The 20,699-nt window shown below is 35.9% G+C and overlaps 1 protein-coding gene across 2 annotated transcripts; it reads right to left on the bottom strand.

Moving 5' to 3' along the window:
- Positions 1-252: 252 nt before the first annotated feature.
- On the bottom strand, positions 253-20,566 carry LOC135470346 (uncharacterized protein C12orf56-like). Of its 2 annotated transcripts, XM_064749221.1 has the most exons (13): positions 20,469-20,526; positions 16,397-16,938; positions 10,584-11,548; positions 9,931-10,087; positions 9,421-9,497; positions 8,606-8,747; positions 7,676-7,785; positions 6,924-7,013; positions 6,580-6,721; positions 6,287-6,361; positions 6,021-6,098; positions 5,548-5,729; positions 253-3,336 (listed from the first exon to the last, which is right to left on the bottom strand). In XM_064749221.1, the coding sequence occupies exons 2-13, from the start codon at positions 16,646-16,648 to the stop codon at positions 3,195-3,197; spliced, it is 2,412 nt and encodes an 803-aa protein (XP_064605291.1). In that variant the 5' UTR covers positions 16,649-16,938; positions 20,469-20,526; the 3' UTR covers positions 253-3,194. The 2 variants fall into 2 exon arrangements, with proteins under 2 accessions (XP_064605291.1, XP_064605292.1); XM_064749222.1 differs by lacking the exon at positions 16,397-16,938 and having other exon boundaries at positions 20,469-20,566.
- Positions 20,567-20,699: the final 133 nt, after the last annotated feature.

Genomic DNA, 20,699 nt, shown 5'->3' with positions numbered 1-20,699 from the left:
ATAAAATTATTTTGTGAATGTTTGAAGCCAACTAACTTAACATGGTGGTATACTAGTATTGATTAATTTCCAAAACAGAAGTAAAACCATGAATGCAAGAGTTGCAAAATATAATGCATATCTTTTGACACTGTCTACCAAATGTCCCCATATAACACCTGTATATCAATTACTTATTAATAAAGCATTTTTGATGTCCAGTTCAATATTTATTGACCAGGACCACTGCAGGTCAAACATAACAATTCCAAGAGAGACAAAAGCAAACGAAAAGACAGGTACATTATAAATTTACATGTACATTGTTCTGATACAGCTAAATATAATGTAACATCTACATGTATCAAGCAGTATGCTAATTTCACAACAATATTGTATCTAATATATATATATATATATATATATCTGTCAAAAGAAACTTATGAACAAACACCACAATAACAATTGGTCACGTCAATACAATGCTACCTCTGGATTTATACCACGCGTACAGAAACCAACAAAGAGCAAATTTTTCACACAAATGAGTTACAGGATATATTCTATTCTAGTTCAATTGGCTGGTGGGATCAGTAGGGTAGTGACAAGAGAACCATAGCATCAGAAGTCATCACTTGTACGAAGAAGAACAATCATTTAGCAGAATATACCAACAGACTAAAAAGAACCCATTTCTCACGTACTCGATTTGTGAGTGTCGTATACATGTACATACATACATCAATAGTATAACTGCATGTATGTCATCCTTGTTCACAAGATTTGTTGTCAAATGGACGGAAAGATATTAGAGGTAGGCAGGATATAAAAACAATTTTTGACTAAAACTATCACATTAAAAAGAGGGTTTGAACCAAATATCCAGCATAAGTATTTTGTTTCCACTTTAAAAATAAAAGGCTCTTCAAAGTAAAAGCCACAAATGAGAAAAAAAAATGGCAGATGTAATCTAATGACTATATTTTATGACTAATTAAATACACCGTGTATTTAACAATATGTTTTGAGTATAAAAACAAAATTCTTAAACTGTAAATAACTTTTCAAACCTGATAAAATTACAATGTTAAAATAAAATAAAAAAAATACTTGAAAACCTGTGTCCTATTTACTTTCATAATTTTGATACCCATAGCTGTATTCTGCCTGGGGTTTGATATAAAGACACACAACATTTCTTCAAATGTACAAGTATATAATGACTTGTAACCTTATCTTTTTCATGGATGAACATTTCATTTTCATTACAAACATACAATTAGTTGTTCATACTCTTGTAATTATGCATCTCAAAGCAGCTGTTGTAAAAAAAAAAAAAAAAAAATTACTATTTTCAACATTATGATCATAACTTGCTATTTTTGACATAGACTGGAATGTGGTTCAAAATGTTCTAATAGAAACTATAGCATTATTAATGCGACATATGTAAATGTATCTCATTCTTCTTTAACACTGTTAATTAAATAGGAGACTCAGCAGTGATTTCAAATTGGTAAACAAGACAGCTTGAAGATTTCCAGCAGATACCTGTATAGTACATTTATGCTTATAAAATTCATACATACATATGCTTATCTACTTCATGTTAGGTAAGGTGAGCAGCAGATTTCATTTCAGTAAGTTAAAGGCCACAGGTACAAATTGTAACCAAGCTATTTGGTACAATCAAAAAGAAAAAAGCAGCAGTAATAAGCACATTGCACAAGACGTCCATCCAGCAGGTATCAGTATATTATATAGACATCACAAAACTTCCCATATTCAGCATCACAATACGAAAAGAACAGCAAAGAATTGTGAGCAATTAACCCTGCAAATTCAGTGTATAACACTACCATTATCACTTACTTCAGTAAAAGGAAACAACAATGCAGTAAAGGTTCACAAATGCTAACAAAAGGCAGCCAAGTTTTTCCTTCTTCCTGCACACTTTACTGACTTCATATTTCTGTGGTTGTCACATTTCAATTTAATATTTGCATGTTTGTATATATATGTAATCATGGATGTATCAGTGCTTTTAGGTTAGTTATCAGCACTAGTGAAATTGAACAATCAGATTTCTCTCTCACTTTTTGGGGAAAGGTAAAGAAATGTATATATTGTTCAATAGATGGACTAACCACAAGAGAAAAAAGAAACTGTGTAATGCTGTGACAATTACATGTGTACTGGCTAGGGTATGTGTATTTGAATAACCACACAGTGTTAATACCTTGTCATGCTTTTAATAGCTTACATCACACATTATACCAAAATGCTTCAAGTTTCACTTCACACCTTTCTGGAATTTCCAGTTAACAATCTGTAAAATAACCTGGTCAGCAGTTTATTCTTATTAACCCACAATAACTATTATTTGAGCAGTACATGTAGGTACCAGTATCCATTTCTGTATAAGAGTAAATTAAAATTATGGGAGTTAGAGCAAGTGTCTTTATTGTTCTGACATTTAATATTGTGATGAAACATCACCAGTTAGTCATGCCCAAGTTTCATATCTACTGATGTAAGAGGGAAATTATACATTACCAAAATAATGTTCAGGTAAAATTTCATCATACAAAGTGTAATATACAAACTGACATGTAATACTATATCAAAATACCTACTGTACAGGAAAAGTGGGACGGAAGATAAATATTGCAAACTTTAACACAGTACACCTTATACATTTAGTATATCCTTAACAAAGGAATACAAGTACATGAAAATAGAAAATGAGAAAATCAGTTACAAAGCTTTGGTGGTACAATGCAATAACCCAATCAAACAGGTCTTTGGTATAACTATTACTGTTACGCCAAACCTTCACAAAACCCTTCATACATACACGTACATGTATCCATATAAATGCAAAATATACAGTATACAAAAAGATCATCAGGCTTCTACAATGAAATATTTATATTTTTTTGTATATCCATCAACAAAATCTTCATCAGTTCTAAAATAGCTTCATTTAGGACATATATACAATGTTCCACAACAAGTATGCACAAACAAATACATCCTGTATCATTTTGCATTTTTAAACCTTTCTGAGAAAACAAAAATATCCAGTGCGTATGGTTGCAGATATCAAGGACTCTAAACATGGCTAAGCATGTGAAGTCAGCAGACATTCACTCTGGGGAGAGATGTGTTATGGCATTAAGCAAATCTTTCACCTTTTACTCTGAAGGACGGATTCATCTCGGTGTGATGGACAGGTTCACACCTGGCACATCCAACACTTTGGACAGGACATCTTCTATCAACTTAATTGTATCCCTGGTGATGGGAAAACTGGAAGATAACTTTCTCTCCACGACCGCTGGCTGTACAAAGTACCTGCAAAAGATAATCATATGTTCATACCATGTGCTTCAGTTGAGAGGAAAGCTATCAACCAGCTATTAACCAATAAAGATGTTCCAGGCCAATAATCGCAAGGCCAATTCACAAAATGACGTAGAACACAAACCATCAAACTAAGAAAGCATACCAAGGTATCGAGAGAGCATCACAAACTCTCGCCCCAATTATGTCCAACGAATTGAGGTTCTCCAGCCCTATAGAAAGGGAAGCAAATCTTGTAACTCATAAAACAGCAGTGCCCTCTACCTACTTAATTAACAATATCAATGATTTCAATACCAACACCAGTTGACATTGTTATTCAAATAGGCAATCATGTGCCATTTATTTCTTTCACAAAACATCATCTGACAGACTTTTTTGTGGTTGGTGACATTTACTTCGCTCTTATTCTGAGTGTGACCGTTGTTAGTGAAGTACAATAACAACAATGCACGTAACCGCCTGTTTTATTTCTGTATCGGCCTAATCAAATAAACAGCACTTAATTGTGTACTGGTAATATCTCAATATGTAATAACTACTAGCCACCCAACCATGTGAATTTTACCCCAGTTTAACATTTTCAAATATTTGTGACACCCTGCTGCAGTTACATGAATACATGAAAGCTCATTCTTATAAAGAAATTTCACTTTTTTAAACATTACTAAATTTACAAATGTTCAAAAATTTAAACTATTCAAGTACCAATATATATGATAAGGGCCTACTATCTGTAGTGACTTTGCCACAGGTATCATCTTTTTTTTTTTTTTTTTGGCAAGGGTAAGGAATCTCTGACGAGAAATGACAAAAACATATGTGGCCCATAGCCTATGATGAAAGGGTTTCTACATTTAAGCTGTATATACATTATATAGAGACCACTTTTGCCCCTTTAAAGCATAATTTGCTTTTGTATCCTTTTATGTTCAAAACATAGTAAATGGCACTTATATGAAACATATTCAAAGATTATTCAAGCAAGTGAATAACCCCTGTTGGTTAGAATAGCATTCAAAAAGTGCGTAGGATGTGCCTCCCTCCATCTTGCAATCCATCGCTAGCATATACTTGCAGCAGCCACACTGACAGGCCTTCCATCATGCTACCGTAGTACAAGAATGTCATTCGGCCTGTCAGCTGCAAGTTCCTATCAAATTATATCGCTGTAGTACTATGATTGATTGGATGTATAACACCAATCCATGCTAGAGAGATTTTAAATACATGATGGCTTGCCTGTTGCTGGTGGAGGAAACTGGAGTGTCTGGGGTAAACAACCTGCCTTGACAAGTAACCATATTGGGGGAGGATTTTTTCATGTAAGCTTTAGCATCAAATGCGGAAAACTGTATCCCTTTGTCTTGCAAAGGACCTGAAGCAATGAACTAAAAAAGAAATCTATGGCAAATAAAAAAAACCCCTATTTTGCATATGATCTAACACAGGGATACTGCGACCGAAGACAATACAAGGCAGCAAAAGAAAGCAGATCCTGTCAAAAGCTTCGGCTTGTAGTTAAACACCCTTTCCCTCATCACTATCAAGACAACAATTTCATTAATTTTCATTCAAACATGAATCATAGTCCAGACAGAGGAATATCTGAAGACATACATCAAAGCTGCATGACTATTAAGCTTAAAACCTGCACAGCCATTCAATTAAATACACAAGTACCGAAAGTGAAAAGCATAGTCTTTACCATGTAATGCAGCTTATACCTATCTCTGATGAGTGTAATTAAAACAGTCTAGCACAGTTATATTGAACATATTGGTGGTATTTTATGCTGTAATCAAGGACATTTCACTCATACGACGTCGGCCAGCATTATGGTGGGAAAATTTCATAAAAAAGTTGATCAGGAACAGGATTACCCCCAATCTTCCCATTTACCTGCCATAAAACTTCGTAAGTTTTACTGCCTGCTAAAAGCTTGCAGAAATATTCAGATTATCAAAGCTCATTTGATGAGTCTTTGAAAGCAATAGTAGAATGCAACTAATTTATCATTTTAATCCGTTTATACAATCCATTACCCGTGACAAACTTTTCAATACAAGCATTTCAAGGATCTTTACTTTCCTGTATTTTAAATCCACCGTTCACAAAAATGGTGGGTTTGAGGGGATATGCAAATTTCTGCAAAGCAATGCATTTGGGCAAGATGAGAGGCCAAAGCCATAATATACATACTTGAACTCCTCCATGTAATTATTCCTGATAAAGAAGGTCACCCTAGGGCTGTAGGACAGGAAGATTAAGATGACTGAAAACTGCTGGTACAGTTTGACTGCCTCAGCTGGGCTCAGCTGTTCCACTTGAGATGGAGAAATCAACGCCATAGCCTGCTGGATAACTCGCTCTACATACTTCTCCTGAAAAACATAGGTCACTTATTCAAACATATTTATCTTTTGCAGGAAAATTTTTTAACAAACATACACCTACTGATCTTTACACATTATGTACATCATTGCAATTCTAAATTCATATAATAATGAGTTTTCATAATATAAACTTATCCCTTTCCCGCTAAAATTGAGACAATGTTGGAAGGATGAAAACACTTTATACTCAACTATACTCTATTATATTTTTTTCAATATTATGTCAAAATAATAAAAGATATACAGATATGTGTTCAACGACAATAAAAAAGCTCTTACTGTTGTGCTCAGTTCCTCCAAAACCTGTACCATCCAAAATATGTTCAGGAAATTGTCTGAGTTGTGATTCCAGTTTGCCTGAAAAAAAAAAATTATTTCTATCAGTACCCTTTCATGTAAATGTTTTTTCTTTTCAAATTTCTAACCTTAATGAAGTTTTAATTCCTCAACCACTCATACAAAAGACCATAGAAGAAAAGTTATTATTCACATCAGCTTAAGAAATAATAAATACATGTGCCTATATAAGATACTTGTGTATTTACCTGTCTTGCCATCAGGAATAGCTCAAAGACAGTTGTCATGCTCACATCTGTAAATTCACCCAACAGTTTTGTCACCTGAAATAGTAAGTAAAAGATAAATAGCAAATGAAAAAAAAAACATAAGAATAGAAGTCACACAAATATAATAGTTTTCTAGTTGTCTGAAAACATACAAAGGATACCCACAAATACATATAAAAAAGAAATATATGGCTGCTGATGATTAAGGTTTATAGGTCTTAATAACCATTGATATTAAAATGTGCTTTCTTTCATAAGCCTATGCTCAGTACCTCTGTGGCAGATGCGGAGCTGTAGCCTTCATCCTGGAATGACTGGATAAGTTCTGCTGCCCTACCAGATGGCGCCACTTGCTTCTCTGGGATCTCCGGCTGGCAGGTCAATACTCGTAACAAATCCAGGACAGCTTTACCCCTAGGAAATGGAACATGACTTCTTATAATACATTCACTATCACTATCACCCAAGTGGAAATATTGTTGCAAAAAATGAAAAAGAAAGGCACTTAACAAGAAGTTACATGTAAAATTGTAAATTCCCTATCAAAACACTGCTATGGAAGGGAGTTCTTAATGACTTTAAATACTAATCAATGTTTATGGAACAATTAACCTACCTCTGTGACTTCAAGGTTTGGAAGCGAGCTGGTATAAGTTCTGTCTCTCTGAACATTATGCTGATTATCTGAGTGAGCAGGATAACAAGTCTGAAAACACATAGTAAGCACCATTATGAATATAGCTTTACTTAACAAATCTGTAAAACACTTTTTATATTTTCAAACTACCCCCCCCCCCCCTCCACAAAGAAGCAAAATGCACATTTGCTGGATGATTTCAAGAACAAACTTCAAATAAAGACGGACTTGCTATTAAATCTGTATTTTCCATTTAGTATCATCTCCATGAAGACTTTAAGAAAACCCCCGTTATTATGCCATGTTTAAAAGCCATTCCATTGGTGCGCGAAGTTAACAAGCTTATATTACGCAAAACACATGTCCATAAAAGTATAAACAGGTGAACTTATGAAAGAATTTTTACGATGCAAAATGAAAGATACAAATTCAACATAAACAAATCCTGTCTTGAAACTCTTCATCCTCAGCGACTAATAACTGTAACATTTACAGTATGTAATCAAGATTAACCATTACAAGAACTGCCTGTCTCCACAAACTGACTTTTATTTAGCTTGATTTAAATCACTTTTTTGCACCACAACATGTACATGTGGTAAACTAAATATGAATCCAGCCACAACCACAAGAACATGTGATGAGCTGTTCAAGACGGTCTGCTTGATGAACTAATAAGAAGTGACACACTCTTACTTTTGTACTAGTTAACATTTGCGAAAGGAACTCACTCAATCTCTTCATGTCGCTGCTTTCTTCCATTCACTGTGTTCAAATTAGTTCTAGATGTTGGTACGTAGGACTGGATGACATGCACATAGTATGGGAACATATCAGAATTCTGAAAAAAAAAAAAATAACGAAAAACTGCTATACTCTGTAATATTTTTATTCATTTTCAAATTTTTGCAGGTCTATTTTCAAAGCTGTTATATTCATAGTTTTCAAGTGATGTCGTAGCTGCTCTGAGCCAAACATCAACACACTGTTTAGTCACATGATTTGAGTACTGGAGGTGAAAGCAAACTGAATTTAATCCAGGTGACATAGGCCTTGAATATGATTTTTGCATGAATAATGAAAAGTATAGCTTTCACATAAGAATTTTTTTCTGGAAATGTAATCGGAATGTGTATAACCTCAAATATAATAGTTTCATTGTCTGGTAGTACTTTACATTGGCAAAAATCAGAAATTTTCCCATTTAGCTCCATGTTATTTATCACCTCCTGGTCCTTGCAAGGCACTCAGATGATCAAGGCTATGAATTAAATTTTACAGTTTTTTAATTGACTGGTGTTCACGACATACTGAAGAGCATTTCTCTAGCAATGAGTAGGATGCCAGAGGTAGCCTGGCAGAGCCCAGATAGAGCCTGGTAAAGCCCACAGGAAGCAAAGGTGGAGCCCAGTGAGAACATGGTAGAGCCCTGAGAGAACATGGTGGAACCCAGAGGAAACCTGGCAGAGCCCTGAGGAAACCATGAAGGAGCCCAGTACTTTTTAATACCAAACCAGAGGACATAAAGTTGGTGAGAGATTTGAACAGTCATGCTTAATAGCATGGAGTTTGTGGTATTGAGAATAGCAATCCAGAAACCATCCTTATGAGGTATTTAATTTTTTTATAGTAGCACCATAATTTCTCATGAATGAACTCACTTTCCAGAATATCTTCTTCAGCACAAAGTTTCTCTCAGATGCTATTCTTAGCTCATTTGAAAGATCATAAATGTCTTCCAAGCTATTGTCAGGTCTAAATAATTCCCTCTTCAACTGGATAAATAGCACCTCCATTTTCTCCCTGAAAGTAAGATTGATTGATTGATTGATTTATTTATTTATTTATTTGATTTGACTTGTGTTTTACGCTATACTCCAGAGTATTTCACTTATACGCCATCGGCTAGCATTATGGTGTGAGGAAACTGGGCAGATCCTGGAGGGACTGAAATTAAGACAACAAAAATGAAATATGCTAAATGTAAATTCCAGGCTATCACTGAAAAATAATAAAATATAATATGGTAGAGTGTGTATCTAGTCACAAAAGAATCAAAGCGTAAATTACCTAGCATTTAGCAATCAGAGATTGAGTAACTGTGAAAGGATACAAAATCCTCCAGTTAACTATAACAGCATCTTTATCTCACAGCGTTAAAAAATTCAGCATTTTAATACCATACTATTCTTCCAGTGACTGTGGTGCAGAATTACAAGAATAGTTCATAAAAATCTGTCCAGTGCTTGAAATATTAATAGGGTTGAAAACATAACAACCTCAGCATTATATTTACTTTGGTAGTTACTTCTTATATTATTACAGTCCAATATAACATATAAATTACTTATTTGATATGTTTGACTGATGTTTCACTTATATCATGGCGGCCAGCATTTAGGTGGAGGGGAGTGGGGGGTGGGTGTGGGGGTGAGTGACCAGGCTATCACACAAGCTTGAATACATAAATGCTCACACTTGGTTGTAGGTGGCCCTCACTGCTCCAGCCTTAGCATTCTTTTCAAATTCTGCGTCCATCATTAAGGTTGCTCTCTGGAGGAAAAGTAAAGGATTGTACTAACAAGTGGCTAATTTCAGCATAGTCTCATGAGGTCTTAATCGAGGGCAAGTTTCAAAACATGAAAATGGCACACATCTCTATGCATGTAGTTTATAACATAAAGTTAGACAAGAACATTCATGTAATTTTAAGAAGTACTGAGTACTTGAAACATTAACTTATGTATTTCATGTGATATACATATATAACATAAACATGGCATTAATAGTGTAATGTAGAAAAATGTGCATATTAAACTGCTATGATGAGACAGATTCTGGGATTAAAAGAGGACCTATCTCACACACCTCATAATTTTGTTAATAACTTCTAAGCTAAATCCAGGACATTTCTGCATATTTTATATTACAAAACATAACAAATATGGTATACCCTGTACAAACTGTCAACTATAATGTAACTCACAATCATAAAGTTGTTCCAGGCACTGCGTATTAACATTAGCATTGGAGAAGATAGTGAGAGCAGGTAAATGTTCAAGACAGCTATGCGCTTGTCACCGGAAATCAAAGAACTGTGGAAATCCCCATTAACAGATGCCAGGTCTGGTACCATAAGTAAACTGGAAAAGAGAATGAATATTCCTTGAATGAATATTGATAAAAGCTTCATCATTGTAAACATTTAAGAAAATTCACATCAGTATTGATTTTAAAGCTGTCTGACAACATGAAACCATACATCAAATTCTGTCAACAGAAATAGAGGTCAACAATCTTAATTTTCTTAGAACTGGCAAACTTAAACATGTAAGGGGCAAAGCTGCTGCATTTGACATAAAATTCATCCATGACCAAGTTATTACATATTCATTTTACTTGACCAGTGCTGAGATTCACATGATATTAGAAAGTTGCTTTGAGGTTTATTTTGAAGGTAGGAGGCTATATTTAATCTACCCCAAAAACGTTTCTCCGCTATGAGTAGTATTTTACGACTATTATTTGCCTGAAAAAATGCACTTTTTGAGTGAGTTAAGGAAGGCAAATACATGTAAGTATTAAATTTTAGGCTGCACATGTACATGTTCCATTTGAAATCTTAGTTGTGTGTAGTACCTTCTGCCATCTTGACTCTGGTCACCAAACGGAGTTGTGTTCCTAGATCTGTTCAACAACGGTGTTGATATCCTAGATGAAGGAAGGGGAGTGGCATGTGGAGACAGAGCATCCCGACCCGTACCATCCATCAGTGTGTGTGAGCTGAGAGAAGACTTTGTGTTTGGCATTTCAATGATCTCTGAGATATCATCTCTGTGTGAATAAGCTTCTTTATTTAGATCCACATCCAGTTCACTGGCAGCAAGAGGCCCAATAGAGTTACGTTTTAATCTAGACTTTGATCCACTGGCAGCGAAAGCAGCGTCATGTGAATTTGACTTAAACTGACAAAGCCCGAAGAGGCAGCAGCCATTTTTGTCTTTTTCTGCAGTATTATTTGTGGGCCAAACTCTTGACGTGTGTGCTGAAGGTTGGGAGGTGATGATTTCTGGACATTTTGGAGGTTCTCTCCTCTTTCCCTGAATGCCTGCAGAACCATTCTTTACAAACTTTGAGTCTTTCTCCCGTAACCTAGCAGATGGCAAATCATCTGCTTTTCTGAAGGGATATGAATCATGAGAGCGATCAAACAGATCACATTCTTCGATGTCTTCTAGTCTCTCTTCTTCAATGATTTCTGGGCATGTTTTCTGTGACAAATCTTCAGTGCTGTCAGCAGAGCTCAATGGCTTTTTTGACTTTTTCCCAAGGTGAAGCTTGTCCCTAAGTGAGTTCTGGCTGCTAGGCCGACTTCCCCCTGCATGGAGACTAGACATGCTCTGGGTGAGATACCCAAAGTCTTCAGACAAGCTCCCCTGTGGAGTTGAGGCATTCGAGCGATCTGTGTCATGAATGGACCCATTTGTCTGCCGTCTGGATTTCCGCAATGAACGACGCCTGGATGTTGACGTAAGAAAACGCACAGCTAAGTGCTGGGAGTTTTCTCTTTCCTCACCGCTGAGAAACTCAGGGAAGTCATTGACCTACAATGAGACAAAGTAAATACACTTTACTCTAAATCGTGAACTTGTACAAGTTTCTTCCTGCATACATTTTGTTTGTTTGATTCGTGTTTTATGCCGTACTCAAGAATATCTCACTTATACGATGGCGGCTAGCATTATGGTGGGAAGAAACCTGGCAGTGTCCGGGAGAAACCCACCACCATCTGCAGGTTGTTGGAAGACCTTCCCAGGTAGAGCCGGAGACGAGGCAAGCATGAGTTGGATATACATTTTGTATGTCAGAATAACATCTTAGCCTGTTTGTAATTTTGGCTTATATGAAACAATAAAAGCTGGTAAGCTTTATCCTATGATTTGGTACAAGAGCAAATATGGCAGGACATGAGACACTAATACTTCACTTATACGATGCTGGGGGGAAACTGGGCAGAGCCAAGGGGAAACCTATGACCATCCACAGGTTGATGGTAGACTTTCACACATATGGTCGAAGAGGAAGCCAGAATGAGCTTGACTTGAACCCACAGCTACTGCATTGTTGACAGGCTCCTAGGTCACTGCGCCACACTGGCATGCTAACGTTGGCTCTTGCTGGGGGTAACCTTGGGGTAATCCTCCAGGATATGGATCCTTCTGATGCAATTTATTTTTCACCTTTTTTTGCTCAAATTAACTTTTTTAAACAATCCCTTTCTCTTCCATTTGCCACAGTAAAACAAAAAATATTCTACTGACAGGCCATATTTTTTTTGGTCCTCACAATAAAGAAATTTTTAAACATGGTCTAACGTCAGAATAATGTATTTAAAGCAAAAGACATGATGCACATTTTCTGATGCTTTTTGATCACTGTCTACCTTTCTTCAAATAGGGAGGAGTTGACATGAATTAATGTTTCAAGGGCAAGGTCATGGCTGAGAAATGGCATGTACCTTAGTATGAAATGAAAGAGCAACTTTCTGTGAAATGTATGCTCAAATAAACATCTTGCAGACATGCAAAAAGGCTAAAGAATTACAGTACGTGTTGTTGACAGAATTGGTCACTCTAATTGGTTACTTAAAATGGGTGGCAGTTCCATACAAATGGTTTTAGTTTGCAATTATCGATGTTTGGATATTTTCATTGTGTGAACAAAAACAAAACAAAGATAACACAGTGATCAATGGGGTACTGGCAAAATGCCTAGGTCGCACTAGTGTAAATTCGGACTTGCATGTCACAAGTCATTTGTTGCACAAACGCGAAATATGTTATGTGCTGATCTGTGGCGTATTTTCATCTGTGACGTATTTGGTCCACCCACTGTGATGTCAGACTGTTGGAATGTCCAGCGTCACCAAAAAGATGTAACATATCACACCTCAGACTTCTACCACAATCCTATTCATGTAATACTTTTTACATGTATATGTGGCATATAGATGTTATGTTTTTCAACTGTTTTCTTTGTTGTTTATATTTGCTTAAATATAGAACTACATGTACATGTATTTACAAAATGCGAAATATCACAATTAAGTGGAATGCTTCATCATCTAGGTGTAAATAATCCCTGTTTTCTATCAGCTGAGCTTTTATAAAAAGTTATAATTTACTGTCTTTAAAGAAAACTTGAAATATTGTGTATATTTATGGTTGACATGCAAAACCATCAAGGAAGTAACTTCATGCTCATAATTCTTTCTTAAGTTGTAACACTGACATGTTAGTAATACATTTTGCACTAGTACAGCATACATGCACCAGACAGTGCATTTTGTATCAAGGAGATGTTAATCATGCCAGAAACATAAAACTCCACATGTCATAACAAGCAGACACATGTCAGAACACATACGGTGGGCGTAATAACTGCTGGCAAAAGGACCCTGCCATGGTCTGTGAATTATAATAATTGACCTAACAACAGTAAAAGAAATAATGAATGTTGTCTTAACTAGTAAGCTGTTTTTCAGCATTCAATGTTCTGTATGTGCAATCCTACAGAGAACAAATGTAGTTGTCATGGTTACATGGTACACAAAATAGTCAGGTAACATGATCAATATCCAAACAAGTATATATCACAATATTTGTTCTGATATTCTTAATGTCATTAATCCACTAGTGAACGTAGTTTAATGTGACCCACTTGAGGAAAGAGTCACTTGAGGAATACCAAAAGACAATGTAACAGTAACTCTTACTTCACATGTACCTTTATATATAATGCAGTAAAGGTCACAGAAAAATGTAAACCTTCATTTGATTTGTGTTTCATGCCTTACTAAAGAATACTTCACTCACTGTATGGCTGCCAGCATTAAGGTGATAGCCAAAAAAATCTGAAAGTTGCTGGCAGACCTTCTCGCTTACGACCAAAGAGGAAACCAGCATGAACAGGACATCAGCTCAATCAAAGGGAATATCTTATTAATGTGTTATTAAACGGAAAGCAACTGTAAGCGTCCATCTCCTTTCTATTTTCTTTTGTTTCTTTTTCCTTCTTGAATAAATGATCATGCCTATACCAAATCAGTAATACTTCAGCCAAGTTGTGGTGTGAACATGTTTAAACCAGAAATCAATAAAACTGTATGGTTTCCAAAATGAAAATAGAATCATTTCAAATTAAACAAAAAGGGACAAAGGTTTATAAAAAAAAAACATCTAAAAAAACAAATATCTCCCAGTATAAATATGTACTGGCACAGATATCAAATTAATAACTATGCTTTGGGTTTTTTGTCCTACTTAACAATTTCATGGTTGCTACCAATGTAACATCAATATGAAGATACCAGCCTCAACACTGCACTCAGTGACATTATACTGACATTTTCCTTGTTCTAACCTCTGAGTGTTGAGCACCATGCGAGGCACCAACATTTTTGGTTTGAACCCGGGTCCCCGTGTCTCGTGAATTCGTGCAGGACACTCCATTAGGCCACCGAAGCAGTGATATCAAAATTAAACTTCTCCAACTGTGGCTTTCCACATGTACTCCTGCTTTCTAAATGTTAATACTTATGCATAAAGAAAAAAAAAAAAGAACAATAAAATGTTAGAGAGCTACTTCAGGCAAAAAATCTCTGTGTCTTTAAAGCAACCAAGTTTAAATGATAAGGATTGAGATAGACTGAACTGCTTTCCTATACTGAAAAAACCAATGCAGTCTATTAGATCCTTTAAATGTAAGTTTTGGAGGATAAAACAGAAACAAAAGTTTTCTGTTGTGACTGGAGTGAACTCACATAATGCTGCAGTATTTTCGAACATTCCTGATGTCATCTGGGTATTTGCTTTACTCAGTGTCATATCTGTTTGACTTAAGGTCAAATAATGAATATCATTATGTCATACTAGGCATATTTTATGGAAAATTGCGAAGATTTTGAGGAATGAATTCGTCAGTAATATTGAGTTATTGCTTTAGAGTGATGGTGGTATCTGTTCCACAGGCTTTACATCCAATAATTTCCACCTCTTAGCCCTAACAGAACTAGAGAAGCACTTTAATATGCTGGAAATCATCTAAATTTGACCACAGCATTATCAGCAAAGCTGTCAATCAGTTTCAACACAGTCATCCTTACACTTCCCCTCAGGGCATGCTTGATGCCACATAGCACATCAAGCTATGCTATGCTAACATGGTAGGTATAGATTGTCTTGTGGGTGTATTTCACCAAGCGGGAAAATTCCACAAACCTTTATAACTCAAGTCCATCCCAATGTTGGAATAATTTGAATCTCCAAGTAATCCATGTTTCAAAGATGTCAAGATATACCCTCTGTTAACAACAACCCAGTCATTGAGAATTTTGGATCAAGAAGTTCAACTGACATACATCTGTTTCGTGTTAAGAACCTCAGGCAAGTTATGTGCTGGCTGTAACTGACAACTGTTGATAACAAAATCCAATGTTTAGAGAACCAACATTTACGAAGGCCAAAACAACTGAATAGCAAATAAATTCACAACAAAAAGACATCTAACACTGGAAAAATTTTTTGAACAGTCAGCACATACCTTGCCAGGGCTTGGTAAAGATTCAAACTCAAAACATGGTGGATGTTTTCGCAGCTTGTTTGATTCAAAAGTTTAAACAGCTGGGTTGCTGTTCAAAGATGTTTAGCGATGCTGGGAATCAGAACTTGTTCTCTTGTAAAGGTCTGTGAAATTTCCCGTGTGGAAGAGATAAGTTCTACGTAGTCAGAGCCATGCATAGCACTGGGCTAGATGCCACACCAGGTATCACATGGGAGAAACCCTTGGTCCATGTCCCAGTCAAAGATAGAGTTATGTTTTAAACAAGAGAGGCCTGTTCTCATCACTAACACATTAATCCATCTATATGAAATGATATACAAACCTATTTGCACACTACAAAGATATCCATGTAGAAATAATGATAACACACAAATGGTAATTTGTTTATTCCATTTCTTTTAACCCTGTTTGAGTAACTTAACAGATTTTATATTAGTGCCATATAATGAGTTCTGATTTAGCTGCATCCCAGATGATTTAATATGCAGTAAAAAAAACTACCCATCAGTAATAACCACTGAGTGCCCTGTTGAGTGAACCCAAATGGATACAAGCCTCTGTGATATAAATCTCTATAATACACAGTCACACTGATGATTGTATATGACTAGCGTTGAAAGTATACAAATATCCGATTTAACTGTGCTGTTAGAAAGATCATGCAGTAGTCTTCTTTCACATGTCCGGATTAAAAATACCAAATACATATCATTATGCGTATCAATTTATGATGTTGTAAAACGTTAATCTTGTTGATCGTTGGTCAGCGCCTCTGATGCAAAGAAAATAATAAACGTGGATTAAAACAAATGAGGCGGCCCATTCCTTACCAAGTCTACTGAAATTACATCTCCCAACCAAACGGACTGTTGGATTGTCTTTGCGGGATTTTCAGTCAAGTATATCCACTCATCTCCAAGGATGACATACTTGAATGCCTTGTTTTCAGTCTCCGAAACAACAATACAGGATTCGTAACCGCGGATTCTCTCAAATGTTCTTTCGGGCAGTGCTTTCTTGAGAAAGACTTCTAGCTTACTGTTCTTTTTTATCAGCACGTCTCCACCAGCATTGCGCGCCATGCAGAAACCATCGTTGAACCTTTAACTAAACTGTTGTTTCTTTTTCACCAAAGTTTTGCATTTGGTTGACGTTTGTGCCGATTTTCTTGGGTATCTTTTAACAGTTAGCTTGGAATTTCAACACCGGCTAGCTTCTGTCTAAACATCCCTCCCAACGTCGGTAAACACAACAAAGAGGTCAGAGGTTGACCACAAAAGAGTTAGACAAGGGGAGATCACTCTCATAGCCATTGCCCCATGGAATGTGATTCACTCTTGTACGAAATCTTGAGAAAATTTGTACACTGGATCTGACAACAGATATAACACATTGAAATGACGCACATGGCCAGAACGTCTCGTTGAGCCGATCTCAGCCATATTCGCTTTGAGAGTGCGATAAAAAAAAAGAAAAATAATGACAACTAATAATAATAATAAATGAATAAGTATACTCATCTTCAAAAAAAAAAAACTTAACCAATATATATGGGTCATTTCGGAAGTTATACACACTCCGCAAATATGTAGCCGTTAATGTTTTAAACCCGTCTAAAAAACATTCAACAGGTGACGGTGTTATGTTACTTGTGTGCTTGTCCACAGTCAGAAAATTGTTCTCGCTAATTTTAAACGACTAGGAATTTTCACCCAGATGACTGTTAGAGTGAAGTTGTAAAAAGGTTTTCAGCTGGCTGCTTTTGTAAAGTTACATTTAAGTTCAACTTAGCTATTATTACAGATGTCAATGCATAGGCTAGCTCTGTATGGCTGTGATTAGTAACACTACATTTTCTTCTCTATATTGTATGAGGTTTTTACCTGTACCGATATTGGCCTATATATAAAGTCACTTAATTTACTCTGATAAATGAGACCTGCCCAGGAAAAGGGAACATTCCCATTACATGCATTAATACATATTATGTGCTTACAATCACATAAAGTGACTTCAAATAGCCAGTGTTGGATCTGAAAACATTTCCGTACATCTGTGAATCCCCTCTCTGGTATGTCTGGGTCCTTGTCCAATGAGGTCACATGTTTTATCGCCTCCCACTCAGATCTACTGTAGCTTTTATCAATTATATTTATATTTGTCAGAGATAAGGCGAGATGCTATCCATATGCTTAGCCCAGTTTCTTCAGTCCATCCATCCATCTATAAATTTTGAGACTTTTGTCTTAAATATTAAAGTGAAAACAGTCTTAACAGCATAAAACACCTGGACACCCCAAGATCAAACCCATGTGAGGTCATATCAAAGACCTTAAAAATGGTACTCGCCGCTGCCTTGCCTAGTGCTCAGCATTGAGGGGTTAGATCAAGGAAACATGACTGGTTGGCCTGGTGTCAGTACAATATGACTGGATGGGGTGTCATGTCTGGTGCCTTCGGCACGATACTTCAGTGGCGGCAGCACTTTAGCGGCATGGACACATAACGTCACAAGAAGACACAGTATATGTACACACACGTAATGACTCCTCGTCATCATATGACTGAAAAATTGTTAAGTACTACGTTAAACCCCAAGCATACATATGGGCCTATACATACTACACATCTTTTGTTCAATAAATTTCTTGTTATTCATGTACAGCGCTGAGGTACACAACTTCACGGAAAATATTTTTGTGGTGAATTTTTCAGACATTATTAATAATACATGTACAATTCTTCGAACTATCTTTTTATCACTAAAGAAAGCTTACTAGGGAGCGCAGCTCCCAGCTGCAAGGCCAAGGTGCTAGTAAATCAAGCGAATCCCTGTCTTGCCATCTTAAATGTGTGTATTCAACCACTTTCTTGTACTTGGTGCCTGTTATGTACTATAGTATTTATTAGAAAGCACTTGTGTGCATCTATGTTAATTTTATACCAGTATTTCATGTTTGAAAAAATATAAAAATAACATTTAAGATCCTCAAATGGTAACCATTTATATGTCAATAACTTAAATTCAGTAATTCAATATTGTATTTAACTTCAAGCTAAAAACCTATTTAGTGCTAAAATCAAGTGGATATACTCTGATGGCTGGAATATTGGTGTTTCCAAACTGTTTGTTTCATGTATTTGAAATACAATACTAGCCAAGTTATATGCTAAATAAGTGCTATTACATGCAGCACACTTATGTTAATCTCCACAAGTGTTTAATAATGAAATGTTTTCATCTTGCATATACACACTGGATGTGGATATAACTTGATTATTCCCTAGTTAATATCTACAGCCTCCATATCCACCATGACAGCTATGTGTGCAGGATTGATTGATCATATATTTACATTTTTCATACTTAAAGATGGTCTTTAAACATCCAGATATTATATTCACTCATACTTGTTTATTTGCATTCTCAACAGTCTTACAATCTTACAAAACTAAATATATGAAATGTTTTTTGCACCATTCCTCACCTGGAAACATTTCAATTCCCATATTTTGGGTACCTCAAGTGAGCTGAGTTGCTCCTTATATACAGAAACGTCTCTGCTAATTTGAGCTATATTTTGGGCAAAAATGCTCAGTTACTGGGATTTCTCTGCACAGTGTACCCCCACCATTTATACACACATATCTGTTGCAATTAACTGTTAACTGAATTTGCTGTACATGTGCCATTTATTGTCCTTAATATGTTTATCTAAAGGCACAGGGCCCAAGAGTTTCAAACCTTGTGTTTTCTTCATTTTGAAAGTATCAGGTCTGATCATTTTACAGGCAACTACCACGGCTACAGTAAAGTATTATATTTATCATTATGTTGTCTTTATAGTAAAATTGTTAAAGTTGTTAAATTATTAAAGTTTTTCTTCTCTAATCAAGCATCTCTAATTTTTTGCCTATTCACTGCATTACATGCATTTTTTGGGCGTTTTGTATGTAGCAAGCTATGGACATAACCTTGTGTACACAGAGGTTGTGCATGTAGCCAGATCAAATTATTTATCCCTTAATTTTGGTTAGCATTCAGTCTCTTCAAATTTTCTAGGCAACACTTTTAACTAAATGGCAAACATTGGCAAAAGTCTTGCACTAAATAAGATGCATGTATTACCATTTATATGATACATGAATTTAGGCTATAAGATAAAAAATGGTGCTTTTGTGTTCTTCGAGGCAGTAGGCTAAATATACTAAATATACTAGAAATGCATGAGTACATCTATCCTTCACATACCTAATGAAGTCCTTTTACAGTTACAAGTGAATTCCTTTTTCTTTAGCTACCTTAACCCATATGACTAACTGTACAACTAGCTTAACAGCTCATGCAATTAACAGTACACGTACAGCTCTGACTCAAGGTTTTACTGTGTTTTTAGTTCTCTCTGATTTGATAGTTGTCACATTGTTAGAAAAGGACTAGGCCTATATAACGACTTCTGGGCGCATATCTAGCACAGATCATCACCGTGTGGGCCTATCTGCATGCCAAGCTATACATTTCACTTGTGATGCAGAAGTCAAAAAATAAAAATGCAAAACACTGGTAGGTCTAAACTTGGATCATGTCGATAATAAGACTACGTCCTTTAAGAAATTATCGCATAATTTATTCATGTTCTCAATGCGTATTTGAAAAAGACATACATTAAAATAAAAAACTTGTGTGCATATGTACTGTTAATTGTCCCCACAACATCCTGTACACGTGCTTGTGTTTGGGATAATTCGTTTTTTCACGGACTGTTGATGAATAAAATAAAATGAACGATGTTCAAAAGGTTAGGAACGTAAAAGGTAACAAAGTCAATGCGTGCATCAATGACAAAACAAATTAGCACCGTGGCGAAGTTACAAATTCAGTTCAAATACTACGATACTTACAAACTGATGAAGTTAGGCTTATACATTTCTTCTGCAGTTAAGAAAACGGTAAGAAAAGTGGTACATATGTAATTACAAATATGTGAAGGGAAAAGTCTAAAAAAAAATGCGTTGGAGTAACCGTTGTACACATGTACGTGCTGTGCGTGTATGTTCGGCCATTCCCGCTGACGTCCGCAGATAGATAGCCACTCTCCACCAATGACATCACTTCTGGGAAGGTTGCGCGTG

Source organism: Liolophura sinensis, chromosome 7 (assembly GCF_032854445.1).
Source record: "Liolophura sinensis isolate JHLJ2023 chromosome 7, CUHK_Ljap_v2, whole genome shotgun sequence".
NCBI lineage: Eukaryota > Metazoa > Mollusca > Polyplacophora > Chitonida > Chitonidae > Liolophura > Liolophura sinensis.
Note: the sequence above shows the minus strand (reverse complement) of the source record. Positions and strands in the feature narration are given on the sequence as shown.